Consider the following 27,385-nt stretch of genomic DNA (forward strand, 5'->3'; position numbering starts at 1 on the left):
TCCCCAATATGAACTTCTACAGAGATGATTTTTCAGGAAACTGAAGAAACCCAAAACACCCAGAAAAATCTTGAAGTAAAAAAGCTTTTTTTCTAATGATGTGTATTCGAACTTTTTCATTAATCAGCAACATATTAGTAAATCTGAAAAGAACTGGGAAAAACAGATCAATTCATAGGCTTACTCTAATTCAGCTTATGTCCACAGAAAAGCATTTTGAGATTTAGAAACTGTAATGAATGTATTGAAAATTAGTATTATTACAGTCCAGGATATAGTATAGAACAGGCACTCAGATCTTCTTTTACTTATTTTTTTAAGATTTGTAACCAGACAACTATGCACCCAAGTGGTGGCAAATACTGTTTTAACACTGATATTCAATACAGTTACAAATACAATTCCATACTAGAGGCAAAGACCACCTTCTCTGAGGCTTTTAAAATTAACTAGTAACGCAGAGTCCTTTCTATGCATCTATGATTATGTGGCAGACAGGACTCACAACTGTGAAACCACAGTTCAGATCTCTGTATTTTTTTACTACTAAATATAGCAGCACTGCCTTAAAGCCTGTTCTTCTGTATCAGATCACTCTCTGACATTGGCTCTTTGTGCTCATTCATGTTGATCAAAACTAACACCAGTATGGCCACAGTCAGCCTACCTTCAGATTTTTTTTTTGGCCTCTCCTTGCCTTCAGTGCAGATAAAGTCTTGGAATTAATAACTATGCCTTTCAGAGCTTTGAAACAAAAGGGTACTCAAACTGAACAAAGGAACTTTGGCTCTGCAGAGGGCACAGGTGGGAACGAAGTGCTGGAGCCACTGCTCTGGGTGACACCTCACATCAAAGGACTCTGAGCTGGGGCTGGAACTGCCAAACAGGAAGCACTCGTGCAAGCATGCATTAGTGTGTCTAGCATTTATTATAAAGTTATCTCTTTTTTTTTTTTTTTTTTTTTTTTAAATGTATTCAGCTTCTATTAACAAGCTGTGGATTGGAGGAAGTGAGAGGAAGAAGATAAACTCATTAACAGCTTGGCCTCTTGGGGTCACAATTTCTGGGGAGCAGCAAAACAGGGGAGTCAGTACTGGACATTGTCAGACCTGGGCACTTCTTACCAGACCCTGTACAGGACTGTCCACCTTCTCCAGTAACCCCATACATATTGTATTGACATACTGTATTGACAGAGCTCCACTCTGAGCTGCTGAGGATGGCTACTGCTTTGCTGATTCGCGGGGTGGAGAGGAGCAAGATGGAGGTCTGGTGGCCACTCTACGTCAGCAGCCACATCAAAGCCCAGACTCTTCTCCCAAGTGACAGGGGACAGGACAAGAGGGAATGGCCTCAAACTCCACCAGGGGAGGTTTAGGCTGGACATTAGGAAAAAAATTTTTATGGAAAGGGTCATTGGGCACTGGAACAGGCTGCCCAGGGAGGTGGTTGAGTCACCTTCCCTGGAGGTGTTTTAAAGGATGGGTGGACAAGGTGCTGAGGGGCATCGCTTAGTGGTTGATAAGAATGGTTGAACTCGATGATCTGATGGGTCTTTTCCAACCTGGCGATTTTATGATTCTATGACAAGTGGGGAGCTGTTATGCCTCTGCTACTCCTTTGCCTACCAGACTGGCCCATGGTCGCCGTCCTGCATACTACAGCAAATACGCACATAGAGCAGTTACACTAACATGACACCATAGCCATAGAACAAAGAATCAGAAGTGATCCTGAAAGCATAAGCATTAATAAGATTTATGAATTGAAACCAATATATATTACACTTAGATGACTTATAGCAACTATAAGCTTTGAGTGTTAAGAGGTGGCTTGATGTGTGGCCCTAGAGGTATTTTTCAGATCCCCACATGTTGGTGGGGGTTGCACTAGCGGCAGCGGGGGGCGAAGCAGCCTGTCATGTCCCAGAGCTGAAGAAGATAAGGAGCTGGGCCAACTGACACCCTGGATGTTATCACTCCAGATCACTGGTGAATGGACTATAAAAGGATGAGAGGAGCTCGTAACTAAGTTCCCTCTCAGCTGGCCCGAGATCCACCATGACATCAACATCACTTCACGCATCTGATCCCTACGACCACCAGAGCGTCTGCAAGAACTTCACCTGCAGCAACCTTGTGGGAACATCTATAAAGACTTTGTCACTGGACTCCAGACAGGTCGTACAGTCCCTCACAAAAACCCTATAGGATACTAATACTGGTCTAGACTTATGCTTATACTCCTAGAATTGTAACATTACAGGTAATAAGCTAACTGTCGAAGTGCAGTTCTGTGTCCAACTCTGTCACTGTCGGGGTGTGACACGTGTACATCTATTAATTATTTTTTGCTGTCAAATGGAAAAACATTAAATCCACTTACCTAATGTAGACTTATTCTTGCTGACAAGCCAACAGTGATACCCAAAGAGAGAAGACAGACTGACAGAAAACATAGCTGCAGCAAAGAATAAAAACATGATGTGGAACTTGGCTTGGGTATCAGGAAGACCATTCTAAAAATAATAATAAAAAAAATATGCTATTAAAATTGAGGAAATAGCTGCTTAATTTGATTATTAATAATTCTTTATTCAGACAAATCAAATTCAGCGCAGACACAAACATACCACACAACAGGAGTCTAAATAAATGAATTATACACTTTTTAGGTACAGATAATGATGCATTTAGGTTGTTCACAGCATCTAAGTTAAAGAAACAGGACCTTTCTGGAGGAAGTATAAATACTGACCACAAGAATCTGTACTTTAGATCTGAACACTGAAGTGTCTTTTAGAGAAGAGCAATTTATCGTCACAAAAATTGTTCAATTAGCCTTTTCAGAATAGTTATATTATGGCACAAATATTGCAAATACAAGAGACTAAGTTGTGAATGCAGATAATCATAATTAAAATACTAGAAAATTACTCTGAAGCCTTTTTGTAGCATAGCATTAAAAAAAGTTAAGAAAACCTATATATGATATAAATTCCCTTGTAAACTATTTTCTAAATAATTAACAATTGCACACTTGTTCTATGCAGCTTTAAAATAATGTAGTTTATGACATTTCACTTATTCCTATCATAAACAGAAAAAAGCGAGAGCTGTGATTATTAGATAAACTTTTGTAGCTCTTGTTTGGAGATAGCAGACTACAATGTAAAGCCTTGAATCTTAAGACTTCTTGCACAGCGGTAACTTCACACACTTAAAAGACGGTACGTATGTTAGTGTACTTACTGTCCAAAACTTGATAAAATACTGTAAATCTGTTGCAGCAATGAAAAGGCAATATAGAAGAGAGTAAGCCAAGAAGAGAAGAAAAAACTTGTAATTGGAGAATCCTACACAGTTGTTCACCCTGATAAAAAAAGAAGTAAAAATAAAAATGGAATGTAAAGGAAGTTATATACTTCGCTTTCATCCAATTCAGAAATAAATCCATTTAGTCTAAAATGTTACTATCAGTATGTAAACAAAGTTTTGCTTCTGTATCAGTGACAACAGGACAGCAAATAAAAAAGATAAGGAACATTTAAATCCACATCCAAATGTTAAAGTAAACCTCATTTTAACATTTTTACTTACAGGCTTCAACTTTACCTCTTCCCACTTTTTAAGAATTTATCCATAATGAGGAACTATTATACACTACCATCAGAGAGACAGGATGAGGGGACATTTGGTACCACAGCAGCTTCCTGTTAGAGGCAATTTACTAAGTATTATGAATTTTAGAGCTCTATTAAATACGTAATGATGTTACATCCATCAAATGAAAAACACTGGAATGCTGCCCACGGACAGTTTACTGGTAAGCAGCTTCTTTTTTCTTTTATTCAGTTGCATTAAGAAACAAACCAAAGCTGTCATTGCACTGCTAGCTTTGACATAATTCCACTGAGTTAAAAGAAAAAAATTCCTTAAATCTTCTTTAAATAATCTACATTGCTGTCAGAAAGATCAGCTAAGTAAGACAAGACTATATCCATTTATATGTTGAAAAATAACTGAAAAAATAAGACAGCGTGGCAAGTCTCAACTTCAGCTTCTTCTAGAAGTACAGGGCAATTTACTGCAACTATTCTTTCCTTCAGGGAGACAGTGATGGTAATGGCTGGATACACAGTGAACAGAATAAAATCTTAAAATACCAAATAAGCTTTCACAGTACGCTGCTGCTATACATCCTCAGAGTGGATAGGGGGTTTATTTGTTTTGTTATTGAGTTTGTTTTTAGAAAACATGCCACCTTGGCTAAACATTAAATATAGCACTGCCACTGAAACATGCAGCAATAGCTAAGCATCTATATTAACTACAATTAAGAAGGACTCACAAGAGATTGTTCTACTTAAAAATAAACTCCACCAAACAATGCTCCATCCCACCAAGAAATAGAATATATGTTTCTAAGCTCATCATGTTTCTTATTGGAAAGTAAATTTACAGCTCTCCAGGATGAAGCGTCCCCTTCATTAAATATGTCAAAGTCAGCAATTCCATGACAAATTTCAAGCAATGTAGCTGCAAGGTTCATACCATAACCCTACTTCACTTTCATGGTATTCCTTTTAGGAAAGTTTTTGCTTTATGACACTGTTTAGTGAGAAAAGAAATAAAAGTGAAATGTTATTCTTGAATCAAAGACAGCTTTTTTTCTCATTGTTCTTTTGCACATGATATAAAAATAACAAAAACTTTCATAAATTACTGTACTCCTCATAGTTATAACAAAGCCTCAGACTGAGGACTTCTTACTGGAAGAGAATGGTTCATCGAAGGACTGAAGGTAAAATAAACACCAAGTTTTTGTAATTATGCTATTTGAACATGCCATATCAAATGATAAGACACAAGAATGGTGGTTACATTTAAAGCCTTACAGTTTGAGGAGGAGTAAGACTGATACACATACAGAAAACTTGCTAAATAACGGTGTGCTACTGCAGAGAACACACATGCTAAAGAACGTCCCAGGTTAAAATCTGGATTACAGATAGCATTAAAAACAATTAAAGCAGAAATTTCCTTTCTATCTTAAGAGTTAGTTTGCTGAAAATGCTAGGCAAAAATAAAAATTAAAAAGTGCTGAAGGAGAGCTGCAGCTCAGCTAACAAAATGCATCACAGAATTAAGGAGAAGCTGAACTATTTTCAAATTACTCACAATACAAAAGATATGTTTCAAATGGTCCCTGAGGTGTTGCACTTCATGCGCCTTGTTAATATTAGAATTGCACATTTCTATTTTTGGTACCTCAAGCCACCACATTCCTGCCTGAGGCTCCATCTATAGTATCAGTAGCAGGAGCACTAGCATACAAATTGCTAATGCTTTTATTTCTGCATTGCTTAGCTTTTAGTTCCGCATCACTTAAACTTTTTGGAGTCACTAGAGGGCAATTAGCATTAAATATTTCTGTTTGTCACAGCATTACTGCAGGAGTGACAGCTAAAATAAACCCTCCCAAAAAGCAGAAAATATCTTACCGGGGGCTAGCTTATGACTACCATCTTACTGCCCCTGCCTTGCAAACTCTTCATCTTACTTTCCCTAGGTTATTTTTACCTGTCCTCTCCCCAGAAATCCTTCTCCTAGCAGATTATTAGATTAATAATTCCCATTACTCTCCCTTAAGCATCACATAAGTTCTTTCCCACTTTTTTCCAACCAAACTTGCTCCCACCAAAAAATCCCAGCACTAAAAGCAAAGCAGGACCTAATGATGCTTTCAGGGGAGCTAAGCCTGACCCATTATACTGACGTGCACCCTTAGCTTTGTTGGTAAAATAGCCATGTGATATTTCCCAAAGCCCCCTTGAACATGGGTCTTTAAAGGAATCTTTAAAGTTTGATCAGCATCTGTGCAACACTTCAAAACTTTCTTGTCCCTTCCAACATACTTAATTTTTTCAGGGTGAGCAAGGAACTGTGGATGTCCACTCAACTCAGGAAAGATAAAACAAGATAATACACCTCTTCTTCTGGTGCATTTCTGTTACTTGGAGAACAAAAGGGACAATTCTCCACCAAGAAGCGTGACATGTCTTTCAAATACCTTCTCCATTTCTAGCTTTCCTTTATGAACCTTTAGTTATTAGATGAAAAACAATGAACAATCTAAATACTCTCTCAAGCTGCGTATAGTTATGTTGTTTGGATATGAAGAGTCTCCCAACAGGCAAAATAAGCAAATGCTAATGAAAGGATAATGGACTTTGTATTTCTAGAAGTCTATATCCTAGTTTCACTGCCCCTTCACAAAACACTGAAGTACTCAGTTTATGAATTGTTATTTGATACAACCAATTTTTATTCTTTAATTGAAGTTTACATGAAGGACATTTTCACATACTATCCTGAGGAAGGACAACTAAAAAAATCCAAAACAGAGCATAAAGCTTATGAGAAGTGTGTGTGATACTGAATCATAATAGTAATACGGAGACTTTCCAGTAATATTCTGACAGGAATTGCCTGACAGCTGTTTTTCTTGTAGCTTTCTACATGACACGCTTATAAAAGGAAATTGCCTTTTTTCTTAGAAGAAATTTACTCTGCATTCAACCATTGATGTCTGTGTTTAGTTTGGTTTTGTTTATTTTTAAGAAGCACACTACTAACATTAAGCATCATCAAGTTTCACACGCTGATACCCCTACAGCAAAAAAAAATCTGTATGAAGTAACTCTACCTTCTATTACTAAATATTTATTTCAATTGTGTCTACCATGCAGCTGCAAATTAAAGGGAGATTCTTAAATCATACTACAATATGTCAGAGGCTGTAGCCAGGACCAAGACAAACAGGGGGAGCCCAGCACTCCTTCCTCCTCCAAGACAGAGTCTCCTCCATACAGAAATTTGATTTAGAAACATCAAACCAGCTGCTTATAACCATCTACCATTCAGTTTGTCCAATGGAGGAGATTGTTCTTTTCTGATTGGTTTCACGTGGTGAAGAACTGCCATCTACTGCTCTATCCTCTTAACTTGGACCTTAATAAACTATTACCTTTATTTCCACAAGATACCTGCCAAACTGACATAAAATTAAATACCCATCCTGTCTGTCTACTGGTTTCAAAGGCTGCTGAAAAAAATACAGGAAAACAAAACCACTTTGCAGGCTAACATGGCAGCAAAAGGAGGGAGGGTGGAGAGGAGAGGGGAGGGGAAAAAAAAAAAAAAAGGAAGGAAACAATGAGCCCATAAAACTCAAAGAGCTAACTTGCTGTTTTCAACAAGCCCTCTCAAGCTGCCCTGGGAGCTTCAGTAAGGGGAACAAAGTATAGCCCTTCCATGTGGTTTTTATCCTAGGGTAGTATTTCACCATTCAATGCAACTGAGCCACAGTAACAGTGGAGTGCATGAAGAAAAGATGCAATTCTTAAAAGAAGTTTTCTTACTGACCAGAAGTTTACCTCATCATAACTGTAAAAATATTGAGTCATCTAACTCAAAGGTCTAAGAAAGATTGTAGACAACTTTCTTTCCATACCTCAAAACCAGGAAAAGAGGGCACAACGTAATTAATTCCAGTGGTCCTGCAAGACCAGTAACTTCATGTAAGCATCTAACTCTAGGAATAGTTAAGTATCACCTACCTAACAGGACCCTCATAAGTTTATTTTACCAAATCAGAAAGAAAAAAAATAAAACCAATAGTACACTCACCAAGGGCAATGATGGTCCATCTTCAAAATGCATCTTAAAAAGAAACCAAACAGAATTCCAAGAACCACAAAAGGCAAAAGAAAAACAAGAGTCAGAACACAGTTACATGTCAGACTTATTCACATACAAATTATTCACATAGAAAGAAATACCTATACTTACAGTTGTTTAACTAATTTATTTCACAAAGAGGTCTATTTAAATTCCCATGATACAGTTAACCTACGAGTAAACTGTAGGTAGCCCAAACTTAAAATGCCTGTTCTGTCAAGAGCTGAGTGATTTAAGAAAATGCAATCTACTACTTCAGCTTTAGGATTTGGTTCTTATTCTGAATAGGTTTTTCAACTACTGTTTATCCTCTGACAGAGACTTAGAAACTGGGGTATTTCAATTATTATATACTCGGCAATGCACCTAAGTATATTTCTAAATACATTCTTTGCTTTTATAAAATATATGCAGATGCACAGGAAGTTTTCAAGGACTTACCTTGTATGAAAAATCCTAAATATTTTTGCAATTATTCACCATCAGTAATAAAACACGCAAAAGAAAATCAGATATAATTGAAGCACGTGAATTTTGACAAGGTAAGGACAAAATTAAGGTATCCTGCAAGGCATATGAATTAATGGCATTCTGCAATTTTCACTCATATTTTATTTGATAACACGGTTCACCCTTTTTCTCTTCCCTGATCAAATAATGGGAATGTTCCTATCTCTCAACGCAACCACCATCCCATAAAACACAATCAAGATTCTCTAACTGCTTCAGCTCAGTTACTGTTTCAGTGCCTCTATTGTTTTGTGGAACAAAATGGAAAGTCATCACCGCCTCACAATCATGAGCTGAAGACTAATTGCAACAGCCATAGAGCTAAGAGTAAATCAACCTTTGAGGAAGCCCCTTCTCTTAAAGTTGGAAATTTAAATCACTGGGGGCAAGAGTGGAGAAACACACAGATATCCAAGCTAACTAGAGAAAGGTCAGAGAGAACAGCTGAAAGATCAAATTAGAAAGCAATGAGATTTCTGGGGAATATGAAGATGAACTTCATTGTGTGTTAAACAAACAAAACCCTAATTTTACAGCTTTGGTGAGAAAAATAGGGAAACTTGGCTGTTTCTTTCTTTAAAAAAAACCTAGAAGTTATCCAATGAAAAATAGGATATTAAGGTTATTACCTCGCATAAGATGTAAGTGACATCATGACTAGATTGAGATGGGTAGTGGTCTTTATTCAGACTCTAACAAAAGAAGCAAATTTTTGTTCATCAGCTACTTTTGGTCACATTCTTAAGGAAAGTTCTTCATTAATATTCATAATTTTTAATCATTTTGTAAAGAATTTGTAAGACCACATAATCCATGTTGGCATCAAGAAAGCCATCAAAATAATTAGAATAAGTTAGACTTCCTTAGAAATAAATAAATAAATAAATAAACCTAAACCTAAAACAATCTAAGCAATAATAAAAACCCCTCTGACAAAACATTAACCTGAAAAATCTATGCATAAAAATTAAAAGCTTTTGTGTCATTAATAAAGTATCAATTTATTCAGAAAACCACTTATTTAAAATATTTTCTTACTTGTCGCATACAGAACAGTGATGGCAACGATCTGGCTTTACAAGATGGCATCTGTCACAGTATCTGATTGCTAAAGAAAAAAGTTCCAAGATTAGATCTCAATGTAGTTATATATTTGGATTCCCAAAGTCTGCATAAACTAGCAGCTCAGCCCAGTAGAGCCCCCAGGAAAGCATTTCAGCATGATCAGAAGTAGCTGCAAATAGTGAAACATTCTATAAGCACTCGGAATGCTGAATCTAGCAAAGCGAACCCAAAAAAGTTCAGTTTTTGCAATCTCTGCTAATTGCACTAATCAGGGGCTTTTCTTTCAAACCCATCAGCTCTGCAAAACAATCAATGAAAGAACAAAACCCTCACTAGACTGGAAAAATTTAAAGACTGTTCAACAATATAACTATTTTAAGCTATTACTTTATCAGCTTTCATTTACTACATGAGGTTATCTCTCAGATTTGCTTAGCTAGCCATCACTCATGAACTTAAGAGTATCAGTATGGTAAGTTTAATTTGGGAGAACTTTTGTTCTTGCAACTGAACAACCAACAAGTAGACCAGTAACAGATTCATTCTATGATCTATCTAGTTAAACATGACAAGCAGATAACTATTAATCCATTATTTTTAATTTCTTTTTATCCTATGAAAGAAGAAATCCATGCAGTTAAAGACTGTTACAACCTCTTCTGCTATTTGTTAACATCAGTTTGCAAACATTTAGCAAGGCACTGTCAATCAATTTTAAAACCCTAAATTGCATGCAGCAATTTTCTTTCCAACATTCTCTCCACTGAATAAATGTAGCTGCATAAAGCTACATTAAAGTTCAGTTTCTGGGTCACTTTGCTATTTTATGAAGAATGAAAAGCAGTTCTTCCCTACAACCCAAACCCTTGAAATTTACTTTTTTATTAGTTGAGGTAGTACATCAAGACACCTGCCTTCACTGGTCTCCTGAACACCTATTTACCTCCAGACATTGTCCGTGTATAGATAGGAAGATCCTTGGCTGCCCGTCTTAAGACTTCTTGCTGGGATTCACCTCTAGGCTCCCTCTGTAGGGATTCCTTGTCTGAATATGATAGATGAAACTGGAATAATTTTTAACATCAAAGTTATGTTAGCAAATTTCAAATTAAATAAGTATCCGTAGAGATGTAAAGAGAAACAAGTATTCACTATATAAAGATGGATTAGCAGCACGTACAAACTATCACAGCAAATAATCCAGCGTTCCTAAAACCACTAATTTAATTTATAGCAACTGAAGACAAAATTGAAGTTATTTCTGATTTGGTATTGATGCAGTGCTGAATGCTTCCAGAAGTAATAAGTGACACTCTTCAAGAGGAGGATCAAGAGCTTGCCATTCCCTTGAAAAGGCAGTTAACTTACTTTTGTAATACCAAATATTAGCTAGTGAATCTAAGCTAGAAATGTCAGTCTTCAGCTGGAAGAAAATATGCCACTGGTATAGCAGAAAAGACAGCTTTATCTCTCTTCTGCTGTCTGGCATTTCCCCCTTTATTCTTTGCCATGGGAGAATTGCTGTTCTCTTCATTCAGGTACTAGAATGTGTTTTTATTTCAGAGACCAGTTGAGAGAAGGAAGAAATGAGCATTCTGTACGACAGAATGACTATGTTTTAGCATCTTCCTGCATAAAAGGGTAACTTATGTCACTGCCCAAAATGGCAATAACAAACACTGCTCTAGTAATGAGCCTGAGAGGGTAAAAACTACCGAGAGATGCTTGGTATACATGAAGCAGTCCAATTTCCTGTACTCTTCTGCAGCACAGCAACATAGTCAGCTTTGTTGCTGTAGCTTCTAGAAATAGGAAGATGCTGAAGCCTCTATCTCTATCAGAGAAATAGGAAACAAAATTGATAAAATACAAACAGAAATCTGTATTTGGCAGGAATAATGGCTGTCTCTAACCTGTACCAGAAACAGAAACCTTCTGCAAAAAGGTGACGTCTACAGAAAGGTGAGTCATTATGATAATATTTTTTTTTCCTAAGTGAAAGTCATGCATGTAAAACTAAGAAAGCAGACAGCAACATACAGTTAGGAGCCCATACTCATCTCCAGAGAGAAGGCATTACTCTAGCTTCCTGACAAGGCTCACAATCTTCCAGCAGAACGTGGAGGCTCACTGTTTAGCATGAGCTTCTCAGGTCAGCTTTCATTTTTACCCAAGCAAGAATACACTCTTGCCAACACCTGAACTGATTTATATTGGGTTTCACAAGATTTCTCACTGCAGAAACTTGGTACACAATACTTTTTTTTTTTTTTTTTTTTAATGCTTCCTGTTTGAGGTACACAGAGCTATTGCTCCATCATTTTGTATTAATTCTCAGAGTAGTCCTAATACTACAAAACCTTCCTGCCTGGGAAACCATCGTCTCTCACACCTCCATGCAATGCTTGTATATACACACAGTTACAGAACGCCACACACTAAAGTCAAGTCCCTCAAAATCTCTTGAAGAGAAATTGCAACTGGAACTTTAGTGCTTTTCATACATGCAAAAAGTTGAAATAAGCTTACAAAAAGAAATAAATAGGCTGTGTAGTTTGCACCAGCTGCAGTAATTCATGAAAACAAAGTGCAAAAGCTTTTATCTCTTTTTCAGTCTTCAAATGAGTATTTGCTATAGTTGATAAGTCAGCTCAATTAAGTTGAAAATGCATCCTTTTATATTTACAGACGTCAACCTACAAACTCGAAGCCAAACAGTTACTTAACATTACAAAACACTCTAATTAAATTTTAAAAATACTGCTCCAGTAGATTAGGAAAAAGACACGTAACAGCAAAATGTCACTTACTGCCAGCAACACTGTGTAAATCCAAAGAGCACAGAAACACATTACTTTCTATCACTCAACTGCAATACTTCTGATATCCCATTTGAAGTCCTCCAGTAGCATTGTATGATGGCTTTGGAATCCCACGATAATTACTAAGGATTTGTTAAAATGTTTTGGAAGTCTTTTATTGGCATCAGTCCAAGGATTTGAAAACCCTTCTAATTATTGCTACAGTTACAATACATATACGCATATATTTTGCAATGTAATTACCAAATGAAATAGGTTCTTAATTTATTCTCCTCCTCTCTGTCCCAGGCTGTAGCAAAGACTGCAGTGTGAAATTCATGGGAGATGACAATTACTTTGAATTATCTACTTGTTTTCACAACTAGATATCTTATTAGTGAATGAAAACTATTCAGAAAATATCCTCTGCACAACAGAGAGTAGAAACCACAAGCTATTTGTTTTGCTTTGGCATGGTGGTTACAGAACTAGAGTCATGAGTCCATGCCGAAATAAGTATTGGCTTTGCAGATATGTCAAACTTCAGAGCAGTCAAAGCATGATTCCTTTTGACCTCAGAGGCTGTATGATATAGGACCTACTGAGGACTGTGGGGTTTCTGTACAAACATATGTTGGAAGAGGCCAAAAGGTGTGCTGGTTGTACCAAGCTGCACATGGATGATTGTCAAAAAGGCCATTGACAATTTTTATGTTTGTTTTTTTTCTTTTATGTGTTAGAAAGAGTGTGAAATTAAAACAATATAAAACCCCAAGAACTGAATTATCATCAGGCTACATTATGCTGAACAAGGTTTTGTATCTTAATATTCTGCAAAACAAATAGACCCTTCTTCTTTAATATTTCTGTACTAGACAGATTTCGACTTGGGGTAAATATTTACTTAGACCTCTTTTCCATGCAGCTGTTCTATACCAGCTGCCTTCCTGACTAGCCAACTGTGGTTTCCCAGCATCAGCTCATCTGTCATGCCCTCATGCCAGAACTCTCAAGTTCCTTCATACCAAAACAGATGGGGAAGAAGCTTTAGTTCAGAGGACAACAGACAGATGCTAAGAGGTGACAGAAGTCTTACATAGAGGGAAATAATTTATTTTCCCACATAAAAATACCATAGTCCCATGCAAAGATTTAAGCTGCTACTTTAAATAACTCGTATTTTTCAAGGGGAGAGTTTTTTTCTTCTTAGTAATATTAATATAATCTAATTAAAAAAAATCTATTTAAAAAGCCTTTAAAGCTTCGAGAAGGTGTAATTTTTTTGCCTTCACCATTACACTGTTTGCAATCTGACCTCTTACTCCTATTAAAAAGCTGCAACTACCATCTGTATTTTTCCATACAGTGTAAATCTGCATCAGATCAGAGTTTAAATTATTTAAATACTACAAAATCAGGCATTTGACTAGGCTACGTCAGAAACAAAAGTGACATTTATCTTACTTCTTTTGAAGGATTCATTGGTAGTGTAAAGATTGTTTTCCAATATGACCAGACGAACAGCATGAAAAATATGTGGTACGCAACCAGGCACACAACTAAAATAAAGAAAGGAACAGAATTAATACAAACAGACCAGTGATACTATAGTACTTACACACAGATACTGTACATATCACAGATAGTTTGTCTAACAAATGTAAATACAGAGGCTCTGCAAAAGCTTTGCAACAAAAATACTGTACTGTAACATTATGTGAAACAAATACAGACTGTGTGGGGAAAGTTGTGTTACAGGCTACATATATTACGAAAGTTTGAGGGGAACAGTTAATAGCCCATTAGAGCCCCATGGTTGGACTCGATGATCCGATGGGTCTTTTCCAACCTGGTGATTCTATGATAATTATTTAGCAAGCACTCTGCCTTTACGCATTTTTTAAGTCCTGCTTAGGATGTTCCCAACTCTCACTGTACTAAGCAATTCACTACAGGAAATACTAAACCCAAAACTTGAATCCCCAGATTAACTTGATCTAACGCACAGGAAAAGAGTATTTCCTTGGATTTTTATTCCTCAGGCAGAGAAGCAGCAAATAAAGGACAGGTAGGACAGCAACAGTGGAAAATATTTCCTTCCTATATAGATGAACTGAGATCACAGATAGCTCAAGGTTTTATGGAAGCTACATAGTCTAATTGTCTTTACACAACTTCTGCAAATTCATAAAATCACCAAAAAACATCATAAAGGGAAACTTGTGCATTTTTACTACACAATCTGAAATACTGTCCTCGTATGGCTAGCCCATGTTTATATATGTATAAAATGCTATTCAGTGCTAGATTTTCCATGACACATGCATGACGGTGTGTACAAATGCAGGAACAGTAGCCCAACATGTTCTTGCTTTTTTTGCAATTTTGCCTCAAAAGAAAAGCTTTATGTTTTCTCAACAATCAGCAACATAGTAAATATTTATTCTTGTTCACTAGGCAATTAAAAAATAATAAACAAAAGCTAAGAAAATCTGAGGAGCTTTGGTATCACAGGAGGGAAGAGCCATATGCCGTGTCTATAAACTGAAGAAAAACTCATCAGTGTAAGTGATAGAACTGGATTCCACATCAAGCACAACACACTGAAAAAACATCTTGTTATTGCAAAAGCATCTGCGAGGAAAGGTCCCCTTTTTCACCAGAACATTTCTATCAACTCTAAAAAGCCTTGATCTACTCGAACAAAATCAGCATCTTTTTTTAAACAACAGCACATTCATGGCATAAAGTGAGGGCAAGACAGGGCATGTTACATCAGTTCTGTACACTATGCGCTTACTAATGTGCATCTATATTTTATTGTTGTGAGAATAATGGTAACTGTGACTGGTTAGAAAATTCCCTTTTCATACGTTAAAAAATAAAAACAGACTACTGGAGGAAGACAGATAAATTTTAGCCTAAAGACATTACCCCATGTTTCCCCTTTAAAGTCTGCACAAGACTTAGTCATCTTGTTCACTCTTCCACCTCCAATCTGTCCCAGGTCCCAGCTGGTCAATTCTCCCACATTACCTATCCACCAGGATCCCTGCACTGCAGTGGAGACCCTGGGCTACCCATCTGCTCCACTGGGTCTGTGGGTGTTGAGAGTGCAATTAAAGAATCTCAATTCCCTTAAGAAAGAAAAAAGAAAAGTTGCCCGCAGGTCCCTGGGCAGAAATCCTTCTGTTTTATGCTTCTTCTGAAAAATTCCTCAAATGCCATACCCCTTGCTTGAAGGCAACCCATTTAAAACTAACTAGTATAGCTAGATTCACCTGGATATTTGCCCCATTTGTAATGGGGCTGAGCCCCATTTGCACAGTTTTCCCTGGGAAAATGTTCAGGCCAGAAGTGCAGCCATGGTATATCTCTCCCGACTGGCTGAAGCTCACCAAGGCTTTAAGAAGCGAAACAGAAGGAAATGTAATGTTCCCCAATGCATTTTGCTGATAATTCCAATGTACTCAGTGAGCAACAACAACTCAGTGAGCAACAACACACTCATCTCCCTCTGATACACTATGGAAGCGCAAAAAACTGGACTTATTTCAAAGTCTGCAGGTGCTGAAGTACACAGTTACGCTTATGCCTCATATGAGGGAAGAAATCACTGAAATGAAAAAAAATTTTTCAAGCAAATGTTTCTTAAATGGCTAACATTTTAGAAAAAGTAAAGGAGCTGCCAATGACTTAATAAAACCTGCTGGAATTACACAAACATAAAAAGCATTTAGTTTGTCTCCTAACCTCCAAACCCTTCCCCTAAAAGCTCTGCAGCCTCACACTTTACACTTCCATATTGTGCTGTATTATTAAAATAGCATCTGGAAAAGCAATCTAAACATGCTACAGCCACAGGGTAGGAACTCTAATGACAACTAATCAGGCAGTTTTATTACCTTCTGAAAACGTTACATATCTGAAGGATTCTGTTTCTTCAAAGACACTGGCTAAAAAAGAAACTGCAGAAAAAAATCACCTCCCATTTAAGTAAGTTGCACTCTGCACAAACATCTTGCTCATCTTCAGAAGCCTCAGCTTTACAAGAGCTTTCCTTGTTACAAATAAAATTTTTAAAAAACAGAATATAAAGATTATTTTGTTGACACTTCAAAAAGCCAGTAAGAAGAGTAGAAATTTCTAATTTTTCTCATCTCTATTTGGAATGGTTAAAGCAATATTTTGGAACAGCAGAAAAATAAAAGGAGCTGAGGAACACAAAACTCCACATTTATTTAAAACAGGTTAGGTCTGTATCTCAATTCTACTAGTAAACTACTATACTACCCTGATATATAAATTCCCCTTATAAACAGCTAATAAAAAAATCTTACCTTTTTCTCCAATATTTGTCATTGTCACTGAAAAATGAGAAGAAAGGAAAGAGTAGACATTATGTTTAAATAGAAAATTATGTAACTGAATTTTTTAAAATTCTCTTTTTCAACCAAAGGGGGAAGAGTATTCATCAAACGATACAAACTTAAAACCCCACACTATCAAGGTTTTACGATTCCTACACTCATCCCAAGAACAGGGAGACAATGCCTGTTGCTTATAAGGCTTTTTTTTTTGCTCCCATTCCCAGGCTCAGCTCCTGAGAACTGGTAACTCCACCTATCTGAAGTTGTCCATGTTTAACCCAAGAAAAGCCACCTCCAAAAAACAGTTATCTAGCTGCGGTTGTACAGGTTTTACTGTTTACATATATTTTGTTCTTGAGGTGGAGGTGTCAGACTCCAGAACCGGCTTTGCCAGCAATACTCAGTGATACCTTAAATCTCCAAGGCATAAAAGAAAGAAGTAAACAAAAATCACACTTTCTTTAAATAACTGCCCATGGGTTATAAGATTTGGGGAGAGTAAAAAACTGAGAAAGGCAAAAGTATGTCAGGCATGGAGTAGAGTACACTGGTATCATGTATCACCACATTTATTGAAGAGAATAATTTTTTTTCTCACAGCTATACTCCATTTTCAGTCACATTATTAAAAAAAAAATTAACCACCCAACAAGAGGTTTGTGAGAGAGATCAGAAATTCCCAAGTGATTAAAACCTCACAGTACTTTTCCCCTTCCACTCAAACCACTTCACCACATATTTATCCATAGCAATTAAGCAGTCTACAAAGTGGAATATACTGGCACCTACAAGTGTGAGTGAGAGGACAGTGGCTATAGGCATTTCTATTCCACTAGCAAGAATGGCTGCACAGTGCTGGTCTTCAAACAGCAGGCACAAAGCAAGTAATTTCATCCTAATTTGATGTACCAAACTTAGCTTTGTCAACAGAGTGAAAGTCACCATTTCAATATATATTGCACAATGCAAGGAGGTACCTTAGGGCCAGTCCTGCTCAGCACTTTAACTAATGCTCTGGAACTGTGAAGACTCATCAAGTTTACATATGACACCACCCCAGGGACACCAGCTGCTATGCTCGTGTGCTGGACTGGCATCCAGAGGGACCCAGAAAGGCTGGAGGAATGGCCAACAGGACCCTTACGGAATTCATTGCGGGCAAAGTCAAAGTCCTGCACCTGTAAAAAACCAACTCCCTGCAACAATACAACCTGGGGACTGTGGTTGGAGCAGCTCTGTGGAAGAGGCCATGGTGGTGCTGGCGGGCAGCGAGCTGAATGCGAGGCAGCAGCACTCAGGCAGCAGCAACGTCCGTTGGTCTCATGGGTGGTATTATTAGGGACATGGCTGGTCAGTCAAGGGAAGGGAATTATCCCCCTCTATGCAGCACACATTAGACTACACCCAGAATTTTGCCCCCAGTACAACAAAAACCACAAGTCCAGGGGAGAGCAACCACGCTGGCAGGGACCACATCCCTCATCCTCTGAGCAGAGCCTACACAGCTGGAGCTTGTTCAGATTGGAGAAGACATGACTTTGGGAGGACATAACAGGACCTCCAGGGAGACACTGAGGAGGTGGAACTGGGCTCTTCATAGTGCTGGAGGATGGGAGGACAAATATAGTATATATACCAGTAGGTATAAATTGAGAGAATCAGATTTGATGCAAGAAAAAACTTTTCCACCACGAGAACAGTTCACCATTGAAGCAAGTTTCCCTTACATGACAGAAAACTGTACATAACCACATTTATGAAGTCCTTCACAAAAATCCACCACAGAAATTAGATAAGAACTATAAAGAAAAGTCTGTTCTGTCCTCAGTTTTCTAGTTCAGCTAAGAGAAGTCTTTAGAGCTTGATAAGCTAAATATTCCTTTAGACAACTGCTAGAGACAGAGGGAACATGTATACACACTTGACTCTGAGGAGCAGAGATGCCACAGTACACTAAAGCAAAAGAAATGTAAAATTATAACTAAACAGTCATCCACCAGAAAAGAAGCATAAACAAAAGACATCTTTAGAGCTGATGTCAAATTGAAAAGTGCCGAAACTCTCAGATTAGGAATAACCAGCCCTAATCAAATTCTGATTTTCTTTCTCCACTTGGTGTGCAAAAGTTTTGCAAGTCTTCTTGGAATAACTACTCTCTGCCGATTAAAAAGCCAAGCATAGATTGCAGACTCATCAATTTCAAACTAAAATCTACTTAACCAATCTTTCACAACGATTTGTGGTATTTTTCTCTCCTCGCAAGTGAATGGCATGGAACATTGCTACCTTGGATAAAATGTATTAATTTATGTGTTTGAGACTTTTAACTTTTTCACATGTCTGTAGGTAAAAGGACGATTACAACTAATAAATACAAATTTAATAATTTCTACCTGACTGCAAGCCTACAGACTTTCAAAATTTCAGTCCACTTCCAGGATGAAATGCACTCTTCAGAGTCTACACCTGCTCAGTGGACCATCTTTTCATCTTCTGTGGTGTCTAGCTTGGAAGCCAGATGTTCCTGCCAGTCAGGAACAGCAGATCACAAAGGCTAAAACATAAGTTCCCAAAGATGTCCAGTTAATCCCAGCAGAGTGAGAACCAGGTTTTTTGATACATCTTGTCATTTCAATCTCATTTACCACCTAAGTATAACTCAGAGTTATTTAAAAAGCTTCAGAGTTGCAATCACTGTAAGAGATGGAAGTAGAAGAGACAAGGCTGAAGGGAGATGCCACCATCTTCAACCTTACAGTCTTTTTTCTCCATGCTTACTGCAACTGGTGTTTACTAGAAGACTGGCTACACTGCTTAACAAACATTCCCTCAGACAGTGACACAAAGGAATATGCAAGATATCCCATAACACGCATCTTTTCACAAAGTGAAGTACTACTCACTCTGCTTGTGCCTTTTTAGATCACCTTGGAGAAAGGCTCCCTGAAGAAAGCATAATGTGCGGGAAGGTAATGGACAGGCATTTGCAATACTACAGTACTAGAAAGGAAATAAAGGTGGGTTTGTTTTTTTTTTGTTTAGTTGGGGTTTTTTTTGCACAAATGTGGCAGAATTGGTGGGGCGGATAAATAAAGCAAGCCCTTACAAATCAAACTAATTCTTAAATTTCTCTTAAAAATTAAACTTCCTCTGTTTGTAGAATTACCATGATACAAATATTCCTTAAGGTAACAACAAGATGCTTATAAATCTAAAATTACACTATTTATGTGCATGGAAAATAATTTTCTAAGACAAAAAAAATCCTCTAATTTTGGACATGATCCAAGAAATGTTTGCTATTTTCACCACCTTCTGAACAGCACATGATATATTTATTTAAATCAAACTTTATATTTTCCAGTAGATTCAGTGATACAGCTTTGCAATATTATTCAACAGTATTTGACCATATAGTCTTCTGTGAATCTTTTATACCAGTCTTTGTAACAGTTTTCTCATTTCTCTGCCAAGGGGTTACATTGACTGCTTGGTAATGCACAGAAAAGTAGGTCAGACTGTGCATCCCATCATTAATAAATACCAGCCTAAATGTCGGAAATTCAGTTACTGTAGTCAAATAGCATACAAATAATAAGGGTAAAAAGCATTTATGTCTACAATAACAAGAATAAACACATCGATCCAAACTGTTAAGCAATTTCTGCAGTCTGGGAGAGGAACAGAATGATACTCCACTATATTCAGAGACAGAGATAATTATAAAACCATGACCTGTCTTCAAGAAGTCATTAAAAAGTTATAGCTCTGTTCGCCTAAGATACTGCAGGGGCCAATTTCATCAAGCCTTCCAGTGCTAAAGCGTCAGCATGCCGTTTACAGTTCAGCACTAGCAGCCTATCACATAATTAGAGCCTCTCTGTTTCATTATGCAGCTTGCAGACTCTGCTCATCAGAATTAGGAATCAGGTTGGGACATATGCAGGACTTTGGCCAACACAGATGCCAATTTCCTGAGCCAGAAACATTGTTCTCTGCTTGCCCTGAGCCACAGGCAGCCAGAAACAGGGACAGCACGTTCACAAGTCAATGATGCTAAACAGCCTGAGCTTGCGAAAAACAACAGTGACTGAGGACAGAAAGTTGTGTTACAAAAGACAGGAAAGAGTCCGGGATGGAAGGACATCTGGAGAAGCCTAGGGAATTCACCCCACACTTACAGGCAGTCTTCCTCACTGGGAGAAAGACATGTAGTGTTAGGAATGCTGCCTTGGCAAGCAAAAAGGCACCAGAGTTATCTCAAAACTGCCTGCTACAACTCCCAGTAGTGAATTAGTATGCTAAGAAGAGAAAGCACATTGTCAGGCACCTTGCACAGGGTCAGACCTTAATTCAGTGATAGAAAGGGATTTCCTATTTCTTGAATTATAGCTCACTGTCTCTTAAAATCTTATTCTTACTCATCTGTGGAAAAATTAAGTAGGCATCCATCTCCATGTAGCTACAGACATGGCAAGGCACATTGCCATCACTTAACCCAAGCTATTTTGGAAGATAAAATTAATGTAAAAAATTTGCTTTGGTTTTCTAACACTAAATTTTACTTGACTTCTAAATCCAAAATCAAAGTTCCTGAACAGCAGATGTAACGGTTAGATTTAAACAAAACAAAACAAACAAACCACAAAACACACAAAACACAGTGATCTCCCCTCAAAACTGGAGAAAGCAATTAATTTTTAAAGCTTTGATGGAAGTGAATATGCAAAATCTTCCATATTTTACATACTTTTTTTTTTAGTATTTAGAACTTTGGAATGGGAAAGTAAGATACATCTGATTTAGAAACTCTCCAGCCACATCTATAAATAAACAGGTGTTTTTCACAGTTTAACACTATGGATCTGATTCACAGAACTAAGTATGCATTCTATCTTTACAGCGTATTTGAAGCTGTACAACACTGATCTATAGACACAGTTTAACTCAGCCCTCTGTACACACAGAAATGTTTTATAGTTGTGACAAGTGTGCTATTCTTGTCTGCAGTAGCCCTTCAGAAGAAAAAAAGCCACACTTAGAATAAAGATCTACCCCTCTGCTAGACAGAGCAGTGATTTGCATTGATTCAGAGTGACAGGATGGAGACTTGGCCACTGATGCTTTGCTTCAGGACAAAAGTAACAGAATTATTTCTGGGAGATTTAATGTAAGCATAAATACTCATCATAATTAACCCATACATTTGGATTTGACAGTATTTGTGAATGTGTTAGCAAATTCATTTTAACCCCTAGTGATGTGTTCATGAAAGTGCATCGATGCCCACCTACTCAGCCGCAACGGGCTACGTGACACCTTTTTAGATAAGGTCACAAACAGACTGCTTTTGAATTGAGTATGCCCAAGAACTGATCTAACTTTCACCCTTACAAACTTCCCATTTACTTTCTAAGTCACAAGGACTAGCTGAAGAGTGAAGATCACTTCTAGAGAAGTTGTATGACCTTTTGTATGTAAGATCCCTTTTAGCAAACAAAGAGTATACCCTGACAAATAAATTTATCCAAGCTGCTATATATCAAGCAGTGTTAAATCTTCAACAGAAAACACAATATCATCTAATAATCTAACCTTTACCACAGACCTCAGGTTTTCAACTTAAATTCATGTTTTAAATGTCAAGGAACAACGCCTATCAGCAGTACGCTAGACACTACATGGAGAGATAACCAGTCATACTTAACACAGACTTCAGTTCCATTTCAGAAGTGAGGAATGGCAGCTGTCTTTGAAAGTCTGAGAAAGCAATCAAATGAAATTTGAGAAATGCCTAGCAGTTCTGCTGGATAAAATTCAGAAGCCCAATTTACTGCAGCGGTCAGTTCTGTAACTTATATAAAAGTAGCCAGGGATAAGATGATAAAAACTGTGGTGTTTCCAAAACATAGTAAAAAAACCCCAAACATGCTTTGACCAAATTCCTTTGCTACCTTAGCAGCCAATGTACAGACTGGATATTTAACCCGTATTTCACAACATCCAACTGCTGTGCTACAATGCATTTGTATTTCTACAGCCAAATGTAACCTCTAGATAATTACAAGACATGAGCAGTTAAGTACCACAAATCCTTTGATCCATTTGGAGAACATACTGAGCAAAGAGCTCAAATTCTCATGATGAAATCTTGAGACCAACCTTTTTTTTCTTTTGTCCCCCCTATCAGCTTCTACCTCCGTATTTTCTGCTGCTCTGCCGCTTCTGATACCCTGATCGCACTATGCCATGCCTACAGGGCATGCATTAATTCTGCCTCTAAACTGTGATGACTTAAGCAGTTTTTAATCTTGCTACAATTCCATTCAATTTATGTTACATTGAGTCAAAAACCTCAATGCAGCACTAACCAATCTGGTTAGCAAAAATCTTTCACAATCATTAACATGGGTGTCATTTCACATTTTTCCATTCCATACTGTGGACAGATCCCAGTTACACATTCTACTCCAAAAACTAGGATGCGGCTTATGAGCTTTCCTAACTGTATTGTCAATGTCTTGCCACTCCTCTCTTCAGCTACGCTTTACCAAGTCAGCCAATTAACTCACCAAGCAGGAATATTTCCTCCCTTTCCCTGCACTCCAGTAATCAGGAAATGCTTATTGCTTGTTTCTGTTTCACAGCAAATCTACCTTCTTTCTTGAAAATTACAAATTTAAGCTGCATTTTCAGACAGGATTCCCTAAGCAAGCAAATTATCCTCAGAATTAAAATCAGTGATACATAAAAATTGATCAAAATTGAATACACAGAACCGATTTATATTTACTGCATAATCCTCTCATCAGCACACTTGATCAATTTCACTAAAAACATCTACTACAGCACTGCCAAGTTTTCACATTTTCCTTGTTACATGCAACTCCAAATTACAAACTGGAAGGAAAACAAAAAAACAAACCCAAAACCGGATCTCAACATTCCAGTTTGCCAAAAGCACATCCGGCAAACAGCTATCAGAAACAGTGCAAACAACTACTGGTTCTGCCTTACCCAATGCATGAAGTGGATAATTATTTATATTTCTACTAACCTGAATTAGAGACACACCATAGAAAGAAAGCATAAGAAAAATTGTTTTTCTTTCATTTGTAGAGCTTACTGAATTCAATAGGCATTTTCAGAGTACAGATGCAAGGATGCACAGGGCAGCGGACAAAAATCTGTTTGCTCTTCATGTTGTTGTTGTTGTTCCATATATCCTAGGTTGATTTTTTAGTAGCTTCAGCTATTGAAAGCTCAGTATACTTGTTGTACATCGCCTTTACTCCCTCATCCTTTTTTAGAGGAAGAACAATAAATCTGTAACCTCAAGTTTTTAAAAACATACTCACTTTTTTTTAAAGGAACGAATATTTAAAGGCCCAATAATTTTAACCAAAAAGGAGGTTACATGGAGGGAAAAAAGACTACTACTACTACTGCCGGACAGGGATTGTGAGATAAAAATGCTAGCAAAATCAAATTAATGGAACTGGATAATAGAGAAGCAAGCCTTAGTCAGTTGTTTTAAAACCAATTCATTTACACATTTAATTCCAGTATTCTATAATCTGCAGGAAGAAGATAATCTTTTGCTAGTGCTCACTACTCTTCTCCTTTTCCTTAAAGATTAAAACAGCATGAGCATTTAGATGAAACCACTAAGAAAAGAGACAGATCTCTAGATGTGGTAATGCCACAGCTAAAAGTTGTGGATTCCTTTTTCTGTTTCTAAAATTATACTCAATACTGCAACTACCCAGCCTTAGGGATTAAAGGAATTATCTTAGACTACTTCTTTCTGTTTTTAAAAAAATTTACTGTCTCCCCTACAACACTTAACTGAAATTGCAAAAACCATTCAAAAATACGACATTTGAAATATTTTCTCATTACTAAAAGCTCAAAGAAACCATTTACATTACAATTGTGCAAAGCCCTTGCTGAGTAATGGTTAACACTGTTCACCATACTTTGTTGTCAGCATCAATGCCAGTAAGCTGCAATAAAATAAGCAGCTACACACATCCTCTTTGGCAGCCAGTGCTACAGGAATATGAGATGCACTGAGCAGACAGGCTGGCTTCAAAGCACTGAAATGCTTACAGTCTATTCCTTCCATTGGCTTTCGTTCTCACATTTGTTAGCTATTCCTTCTGTTGTTTACACTAAATATTCATTAGTAAGACAAGACATAAGTTTATTTTAACATGCCAAAACCAAGGGAAAACATCCAGACATAAATAAAAGATGGAATTAGTGGAAGTTGCAGACAACTATTATGCTGAATTCAAAAACTGGTGAGATAGGCAGTGGTAGGGAACCTTTGACAATGGAAAATAATCCAGTAGAAGATGTCTTAGCAGAGCCCCAGGATTCCCTCTTCCTCCCCTCCCATAAGAGGCCTTTTTTCTCTGAGCAGTTCTCAAGGAATTACGGTACCATAGTTTATAGTTTGAAGCTAGTTTCAACCATTCCATTTCCTTAAGTACCCGTTGCCAGGTAAGCTAAAACCCAGTCTTCATCTGTTACAGAGAACTAAACAGAATAAAAAGTACAGTAGATGATTCAAACAGTAGTGCTGGAATCAAGCCTATCTGTGTAAGCATCATGGGGCTGTGTACACTAGGACAGATGTTAACTATAGCCTTGCCCTCCTCCTGTCAGCTTTCATCTCCCCTTCCAGGCTTGCTCAGTCAACTTCTCCCACAAATTTCCAGACAATTTGCTTCCTTGTGCTGGAGGGAGATACTTCAACCTTTCTCTCCTGAGGGCACAGCAACTCACGTCTCAATTTCGAGGTGAAGAACTGCACTTAAAACTAACACATCTGAGTGTCGTTAGTGGAAAAAAAAAAGACGTAAAAAGCCCAGCTCTAATACAGGAAGCACACCAAATCTTGATACCTCCCTCCAAAACACAGGTGCTAGGTCTGGCAGTCATTTTTTTGCTTAATGTCTCAACTGCTCAGCCAATCATCTGTAGGACATAATTTTATCGCAGTCTTCTGTTAAAAAAAAATAAATAAAATCCAAAATTAGGTACCAGAGAGCCGAGATTCTTAAAACGAGCAGCTAAAGTCTGGTAAAACTATACAGACACCTGAATCCACTCAGTTTGAGATGGGTATTTTCTCTTCACTGCCATCCCTTAAGCAGATGCTAAATGACAAACGGTCACTATGAACTTCACCTACAGTGCAGGGGAAGGGGGAAACAGCAGCTAATTTGTATTGTTTAGCATCGTGGCTATAATACTGTTCATGAAACATCTGTGCGCCATGCATTAGCCTCTAAAATTCAAAGATTAAACTGTTTTCTATAAGATATACCGCAAGAGAACCTGGAATTAATTCAAGTGAGCCGAGCGAGTCGGTCTTTTAATAAAACCTTTGGGCTCGTCTACTCAAATTCACACAGAGAGCCGGATCACACTCAAGCCTCCAGTATGCGATTAATTACTGGCCTAACGCTAAGGAGGAGCCGAGATGCACGGGGACCTGTGAGCAAACTGCAGGCTGCCGATGCCAAAGGCAGAGCGAGGAGTTGTAACAACCAGGCATTTTCTAGATGGCTGAAGAGCGGCACAGGGGGACTCCGGGATGTTGTGTTACCTGTTCCCACTGCCCCTGGACGGGGAACTTCACGGCCGCGAATCGCCCCGTGCAACCGGACCCGCCTCGCGTGGGAGAGGAGCCCACGGCGGCGGGAGGGCAGGACGGGGCCGCCGGGCAGGGACGGGGCCGCCGCGCGGTCTCCAGACCCGGTCCCGGCAAACGAGAGGGAGCGCCGGCACCCCCGGCCCCGTCCCGCGGCATCTCCAGGCTGCTCTCCCCGGGCAGGGATGCCCATTCCCGTCCTGCAGGATTCCCAGGCTGCTCGCCCTGGACAGGAATGCCCGCCCCGCCCCGCGGGATATCCAGGCTGCTGTTCCCGGGCAGGGATGCCCATCTCGTCCCGAAGGAACCTCAGGGCTGCGCTACCCGGGCAGGGACGCCCATCCCCGTCCCGCGGCATCTCCAGGCTGCTCTCCCCGGACAGGGATGCTCCACGTCCCGCGGCATTTCCAGGCTTCTCTCCCCGGGCAGCGACGCCCATTGCCGTCCCGTGGGATCCCCAGGCTGCACCCCTCGTCCCGCGGGAGCCCCCCCGCCCGCCGCGGCGGCACTCACGCAGGCAGAGCTGGGTGACATAGGCGTAGTAGGACCAGCAGAGGATGCTGGAGATGAAGAGCACCGGCACCCAGTAGAGCAGCCGCTGGCAGCGCCGCCGCACGCCACCCCAGGCGTCCCCCGCCCCGGCTGCAGGAGGCGGCGGCGCCGCCATCTTCCCGCACCGCATCCCGGCCGCTTGCCCCGGCCCCGCCCCGCCCCGGGGCCGCCCCTCCCACCGCCGGGCCCCTCCCGGAGGCTCGGGGCGGGGGCAGCCGGTGGCGCCCCCACTCCCCACTCCGAACCCGCCGGATGAGGGGAGCGGGAGGAGTAGGAAGGGCGTGGGTCTGTTAGGCTGGAGCATCTCACATAGGACAGGCTGAGAGAGTTGGGGTTGCTCAGCCTGGAGAAGGGAATGCTCCGAGGAGACCTTATAGCGACCTTCCAGTACCTGAAGGAGCTACAGGAAAGCTGGGGAGGGACTGTTTACAAAGACTTGTAGAGATAGGACGAGGGGCAGTGGGTGTAAACTGGAGAGGGACAGATTTAGACTAGACATAAGCAGGAATCCCTTCACCATGAAAGTCTTGAGGCACTGGAACAGGTTGCCCAGAGAAGCTGTGGCTGCCCCATCCCTGGAGGTGTTCAAGGCCAGGTTGGATGGGGCATTGAGCAGCCTGGTCTAGTGGGATGCCCCTGCCCATTGCAGGAGGGTTGGAACTGGATGATCTTTAAGGTCCC

The 27,385-nt window shown here is 39.1% G+C and overlaps 1 protein-coding gene across 1 annotated transcript in view; it reads right to left on the minus strand.

The window, feature by feature from the left end:
- ZDHHC2 (zinc finger DHHC-type palmitoyltransferase 2) overlaps nucleotides 1-26,852 on the minus strand; it is a 33,168-nt gene extending 6,316 nt beyond the window's left edge. Inside the window, exons 1-8 of the mRNA XM_069855979.1 lie at nucleotides 26,666-26,852; nucleotides 16,459-16,485; nucleotides 13,583-13,677; nucleotides 10,261-10,381; nucleotides 9,291-9,360; nucleotides 7,692-7,724; nucleotides 3,252-3,372; nucleotides 2,386-2,518 (exon numbers count right to left, since the gene is read on the minus strand). Of these exons, the coding sequence (XP_069712080.1) occupies nucleotides 2,386-2,518; nucleotides 3,252-3,372; nucleotides 7,692-7,724; nucleotides 9,291-9,360; nucleotides 10,261-10,381; nucleotides 13,583-13,677; nucleotides 16,459-16,485; nucleotides 26,666-26,834 (769 nt within the window). The 5' untranslated portion in view covers nucleotides 26,835-26,852. The remainder of the gene's footprint in view (nucleotides 1-2,385; nucleotides 2,519-3,251; nucleotides 3,373-7,691; nucleotides 7,725-9,290; nucleotides 9,361-10,260; nucleotides 10,382-13,582; nucleotides 13,678-16,458; nucleotides 16,486-26,665) is intronic.
- Between the last annotated feature and the right edge of the window lie 533 nt (nucleotides 26,853-27,385).

The sequence above is a fragment of the Phaenicophaeus curvirostris genome, chromosome 4 (genome assembly GCF_032191515.1).
Source record: "Phaenicophaeus curvirostris isolate KB17595 chromosome 4, BPBGC_Pcur_1.0, whole genome shotgun sequence".
NCBI classification, from domain to species: Eukaryota; Metazoa; Chordata; class Aves; order Cuculiformes; family Cuculidae; genus Phaenicophaeus; species Phaenicophaeus curvirostris.